Source organism: Bison bison, unplaced genomic scaffold (genome assembly GCF_000754665.1).
Source record: "Bison bison bison isolate TAMUID 2011002044 unplaced genomic scaffold, Bison_UMD1.0 scf7180017864163, whole genome shotgun sequence".
NCBI lineage: Eukaryota > Metazoa > Chordata > Mammalia > Artiodactyla > Bovidae > Bison > Bison bison.
Window position 1 is genome coordinate 4,545,742 of NW_011494735.1, and position 6,653 is coordinate 4,552,394.

At 36.9% G+C, this 6,653-nt stretch overlaps 1 protein-coding gene across 2 annotated transcripts in view; it reads right to left on the reverse strand.

The window, feature by feature from the left end:
• Nucleotides 1-344: 344 nt before the first annotated feature.
• Nucleotides 345-6,653, reverse strand: part of MDM2 (MDM2 proto-oncogene, E3 ubiquitin protein ligase) — a 24,809-nt gene continuing 18,500 nt past the window's right edge. For both annotated transcript variants that reach the window (XM_010841558.1, XM_010841557.1), the window contains exons 9-11: nucleotides 4,169-4,324; nucleotides 3,110-3,187; nucleotides 345-1,236 (exon numbers count right to left, since the gene is read on the reverse strand). In XM_010841558.1, coding sequence (XP_010839860.1) covers nucleotides 661-1,236; nucleotides 3,110-3,187; nucleotides 4,169-4,324 — 810 coding nt within the window. In that variant the 3' untranslated portion in view covers nucleotides 345-660. The remainder of the gene's footprint in view (nucleotides 1,237-3,109; nucleotides 3,188-4,168; nucleotides 4,325-6,653) is intronic.

Genomic DNA, 6,653 nt, shown 5'->3' on the forward strand with positions numbered 1-6,653 from the left:
TTGGGGCTGCGTTTTGTGCTCTTCCCAGGTCTGAGCAGCTCAGGTGATGAGGTGTTTGGCGAGCGCCAATGCTGCGACTTATCGCCTCCCCGCCACTTGGTTATCTGGGTGTAAAACCGGCGCACCTTCTCAGGCAGATGTTGACCGTCCAGACCCCCAATAAGTTTTAGTTAGCAAAGAAGCCAGTTTTATAGATAATGTCTCTCTGAGGCTGCGATTGCCCGCTTCCGGCTCTGGCTGCCTGTCACCAGAGGGGGAAGGTTTGCAGCCGGCTACCTCTGTTTAGTCCTTTGTTCCGTGCGCGGGCTGGTGGTGTCTTAGGTTAGGGCTGGCTTTTCGCATGGTAGATATCCCACAGTCTGGTTTGCTAGCCCAAATTATTTCGCCAAGGTTTAAGAGTATCTAAAATTTAAATATTACATCTTTCACAGGAACTTATTTTTTTACATGAAAGGTACTAAATCCAATCTAAATTACACTGAAAGCCAAATATAAAATAGCAACAGAATAGGCATTTTCCTAAAACGAATAATCGCTATTGGGAGAAATCTACATGTAAGGTATTATCTTGTTTTGATACACCTAAAAAAAATAAAAATAAATTTCATGTCTAAATTTTTAGGCTTATAATATATAATTCTGTTTTTACAGGTAGTTCAACTAGGGGAAATAAGTTAGTACAATCATTTGAATTGGTTGCCTACATACTGGACAGGGCTTATTCCTTTTTTTTAACTTCTTTGCACATGTGAAGCATGCCATAAGATGTCCTGTTTTGCCATGGACGATGCAACCATTTTTAGGTCGACCCTGGCAAATCACACAAGGTTCAATGGCATTAAGAGGAAAACTAGACTCCATACTTTCTTCTTTGTCTTGTGTTTCTTCTCTCTCAAACTCTTTGACATCTTCTTGGCTACTATAAATGATGCTATTAGAAGTCGATGGCTGAGAATAGTCCTCACTTTCTTGAGACAGAGAGGCTTGTGTGATTTTATCATCATTTTCTTCAACACATGATTCTCTGGAATCACTGACGGTAGATTTCTTACAGTCAGGGACATCAAAGCCCTCGTCTTCTTGCATCGAGTCTCCTAGTTTGGCTTTCTCAGACATATTCCCTTTATCTTTTCCTTTATCTTCAGGAAGCCAATTTTCACGAAGGGCCCAACATCTGTTGCAGTGAGGTGGAAGGGGAGGATTCATTTCATTGCATGAAGTACACTTCCAATAGTCCTTCAAGGAAACAAGAGAGTTAGCTTCTATAACCCTTCAATAACCAATCCAGCAATGCTAGCAACTTGTTCACTATGTCTAAGGCAAAATGTTTTATCATACAACTCAAATTTCAGCATTTCATGTTTTATATAAAACAATGTATTTTCTCAAACATGATCTGGTAAATACCTATTTTTTCCAGCCAAACTACACTGAAAAATTCTAAAATGAAAAATGTATTCACCATGACTTTAACATGTACCTATAAAGTTACAGATACGGTTGGTTCGTTCAGTGTGTGTGTGCTCAGTCGTGTCTGACTCTGCAACCCCATGGACTATTGCCCACCAGGCTCCTCTGTCCATGGGATTTTCAAGGCAAGAATACTGGAGTGGGTTGCCATTTCCTCTTCCAGGGGATATTCCTGACCCAGGGATCAATCTCACATCTCTTGCACTGGCAGGAGCCACCTGGGAAGCCCTAAGAAATGGATATACAGTTTGTGTGTGCTCAGTCGTGTCCAACTCACTGTGACACCATGGACTGTATGTAGCCCACCAGACTCCTCTGGCCATGGAGTTTTCCAGGCAAGAATACTGGAGCAAGTTGCCATTTCCTACTCCAGGGGATCTTACCAATCCAGGGATTGAACCCACATCTCTTGCGTCTCCTGCACTGGCAGGCAGATTCTTTACCACTGCACCACCTCCTTTGGTTTAATACAAGTGCTATGCTATGGGATCTTCTCTGTAGAGGCCTGTATCCACTCTACTCCTTAAAAGCTCAGATCTGATACCTTGCCCAGAGTTCACCAAATCAATCTAGACAAAACTATTATCCAGTTTGCCATTGACTAAATCTCTTTTAGAAGTTCTATAAAACCAGGGTTCAAATGGGTATTCCCTAATTTCACCCACAAAGGAAATGCTAAACGTTCTCGGCAATCACCACCAGCTAAACTCTGCCATCCTTGTCACTAGCCAAAATGCAACCTCCCACACTGGTTCTTTCAAGTTGTAAAAGCAGGGCTCTACTAAATGATAAAACCAAAGACAGAAGTCTTGTAATGTGGGAGGAAGGAAACGGCAACCCACTCCAGTATTCTTGCCTAGGAAATCCCATGGACAGAGGAGCCTGGCAGGTGTGGTCGCAAAGAGTCAGACATGACTGAGCACACACACTCAGTGGAGGAAAGTGCTTCAAGAGTTCAAATAAATTGTAAGACCTATGTCTAAAATATTTAATTCAACCTGACATCAAATGAGTCAGTTAGTTATTTGAATTATTTTCTAATATAGTATAGTATTTTCCTATACTATAGTTTTACAATTTCTCTTTTGCTTTAACTGGATAATAATTGTTTCTATCTCAGAAAAGAGAAAAAAGTGATTTCCTACCTAAATAAAAGGCAATATTAAAAACAAAAATTAAACAATATTTAATTTAAAAAATACACATTCAATACCTCAAGAACTCTGAGGCATAATGTAAATGTTTAAGTCCAAATTTAATAGAAAATCCTATATTTTCTAATACAAATTAATATGAAAATATTTATATTTGGTAAGACTGGCAAAATGTTGGTAAATGTTAGAACTGAATGATAAGTACAAAGGAGATACACTGTACTATTCTCTATGCTATATATACTCAAAATCTTCCATAATACAGTTCTTTAAAAGTTCAAATTCCAGCACAAAACCTAAAAAGAGTAGCAGCAGATTCCAACCCAATAAAAGAACAAAAATACTTATTAAAGTCATTAAAACTTCACAATTTTAACTTTATAAAAATTATCTCATGTCAAGAAGTAGGAGACTAGATATATTTTTTTAATCTTGATCTCAATGCTATTTTTTTGATTCCTTGAAAAAAATAAATGTATACCTACAGCTAAGGAAATTTCAGGATCTTCTTCAAATGAATCTGTATCACTCTCGCCTGCCTGATACACAGTAACTCGATACACCTAAAACAAACAAAACATTAGCATCCATTCATCACCTTTCTTCTTCAAACAGTAAGACCTGTCAGTGTTAAGTCCTAAACAAACAATATGTACTACAGTCGTCCCTATGTATCTGTGGGGAGACTGGTTCCAGGACCCCCTGAGGATACCTAAATCTGCAGATACCTAAGTCCCTTGTGTTAAGACTGCACAGTATTTGCATACAACCTATGTACATACTTCTCTATATTTCAATCATTTCTAGATTGTTTATAATACTTAATACAATGTAAATATTATGTAATAAGTTGTAAATGCAACATGAATGCTATGTAAACAGTTGATGGCTCACAGCAAATTCAAGTTTGGCATTTTGAAACTTATTTCCAAGCTGCACTGAGTTGCATCTGCAGATGTGGAACCCGTGGTCCAACTGTGCTATATGTGAGAAATCTGAGACAAAGGTCACATGGAATGAGTGACTACAAAGGGAGAGAAATAGAGGACAATAAAATCCTCACCCACGACTGTAGAAAGTCAACACAGAGGATGTTTAAAATGAATAAAGTAAAAAGTTCAATACGAGCAGTTTTGTTTTATAAATATGCAGGTATTAAATAATAGTGAGATAGCTAGAAATGTCCAAGCTGGTCATTTCTAGGAAACAGATCTGGTGGTACTATGTGACTTTAATTGTATGCTTTATTTTTATAAAAAGTAAATTAACAGTGAAAAGAGGAGAACTGGATTAATTTTAAAATGAGCAGACTATTATAATGCTCATTAAGGCCTACTGACTTCTTGCCACCGTGTTTTTAAAAATATAAATAAGACAACAAGGAATTACAAAGCCTCAAGTCCACAAACCAATATTCTAGTTTGAATAAATTAAGAGCCAAAAATTGTGATATGAAATCTGATAACATTATTTCAACCTCAGTTAATGAATATGGAATGTATATAAGAATTTTAGAATATAATCAGAGAAAAGAAAAAAACTACCTCATCATCTTCATCCGAGAGTTCTTGTCCTTCTTCGCTGAGGCTATAATCTTCTGAATCAAGAGACTCAACTTCAAATTCTACACTGAATTGATCTGAAACTGAATCCTGATCCAACCAATCACCTGAATGTTCACTTATACCAGCATCCAGATCCTAAAATCAGGGGCAAAAAAAGATGACTTAATAGACATTACTTGTAACAGCTTCTTAACTCACCCTGTGCACCTAATTTCCCCTCAGTCCCATTCTACACATGGACACTAGGTTAAGCTTCTGAGTTATGACTATATAAATATTTTCTCTGTTCAAAACTCCATTTAAGAAAAAGGCCAAATTCCCTTGGCATTCAAGGTACATACAGTAACATCCATATTAACATTTTCATATTTTCTCCAACTAAACACCCTGCTTCCCCTTCACTAAATATGAAAAATCAGCCAGATCCAGATTGTTTTCTAAACCAAACTTCAACTTCCACACACACAATTCCTCCCTAACTGGAGTAACTTGAGTTTTCAAATCCTGCTCATTCTTTTTTGCCAAAGGCTTTGTCAATACCATAACTAAAAAACACTCCCACCTTTAATATCTGTGCTACTCATACTATTTTCACACACAATATACAAAACATAATTTTGCATGCATATTTATCTGAATTACACATACTTTAAGAATTAAGACAATATCTAATCATCTTTATATCTTGATGCTAGTAGTTAGAACACATACAATTATGATTTATATTTAATGAACTTTGAGAATTTCTTTGGAAGAGCTTTCATATATAATTTTTTAAATTTATTTTAAAAATTTTGTATCTGCTCATGTGATTCCTATTTTAAAACTCTGATTAACAGTATAAGAAACTAAGACCTTCAGTCCTGTAATATTTGCCATCAGTGGCTAAGGGTAAGAACATACATAAAGCAGAAGGCTAGAAACAGAAAAAGTACTTTGGTCTAGTAGTCAGGATACATACAATCTTATTTTAGACTTGCCACTAAGTGCCTTTAAGCTTTGACAAATTCAGTTTGTAAAGGCCACAATGATTTCATCCATGAACCATGAGTTTGGATTAAATGATCACTAATATTTAATCATTTATAAAAACAAGGTATATTATTTTATAACCACTAAGGTCAAAAGACTAAAATATTTTTAAATCATGATGTTAGGAAAATAGTAGAAATAACATTCAAATCGCAGTTCTAATTCCTAAAAAAAAGGGGGGGGGGCTCTATTAACAATCACACTAAAATCATAAGTCAAATCAGAATACAGTAACTATCCATCCTTTCACAGAAAAAGTTGGCCCATGCTGACCTAGGGGGTTCTCTGAAGAGAGCAAAATTTAAAGTAGTTTTCAAAAGTTTCACCTGATGTTCAAAAAAGAAAACCTAGAAATTTTTAAACACTGTGTATTTAGAAAGCATCAGACAGCCTTGATCTGAAAAAATATTAAAATCTGTTTTTCTGAATTTCGATTATGACAATTATTAGTTATGTGATCTAAAGTTATTTGAAGCCCCCAAATCTTAGTTTCCCATCTATAAATGGAGTTTGAGGCTACTGAGGTGACAAAATGTGGTAACTGCCTAGTATAGAGCCTAGAATGAGATGAGCTAAAATGAAGAAGAAAAAAAAAAAAATCAACCCAACCAAAAGCTTTCACAACTCGGGACTTCACCTGAAAAACAAAAGAATTTTATTTTAATAAAGAGGATTTTTAGAAAAGAACACAGAATAGGACTAACAACAACAAAAAAATACCCTCTACACTGCTTTGGTTACAAGGCAGTATTTCAGGTAGAATGAACAAAAACTTTTAATATCACTTAGCTAGAATTCTGAAACAACTTTAACAAAGACTGTAAGTTTAAATGGGGCATAGTTATTGTATTAAAACCATCTGTAAGGAATCAGATCAGATCAGTTGCTCCGTTGTGTCCGACTCTTTGCGACCCCATGAATCGCAGCATGCCAGGCCTCCCTGTCCATCACCAACTCCCGGAGTTCACTCAGACTCACATCCATCAAGTCAGTGATGCCATCCAGCCATCTCATCCTCTGTCGTCCCCTTCTCCTCTTGCCCCCAATCCCTCCCAGCATCAGAGTCTTTTCCAATGAGTCAACTCTTTGCATGAGGTGGCCAAAGTACTGGAGATTCAGCTTTAGCATCAGTCCTTCCAAAGAAATTCCAGGGCTGATCTCCTTCAGAATGGACTGGTTGGATCTCCTAGCAGTCCAAGGGACTCTGGAGAGTCTTCTCCAATACCACACTTCAAAAGCATCAATTCTTCCGTGCTCAGCCATCTTCACAGTCCAACTCTCACATCCATACATGACCACTGGAAAAACCATAGCCTTGACTAGACGAACCTTTGTTGGCAAAGTAATGTCTCTGCTTTTGAATATGCTATCTAGGTTGGTCATAACTTTCCTTCCAAGGAGTAAGCATCTTCTAATTTCATGGCTGCAGTCA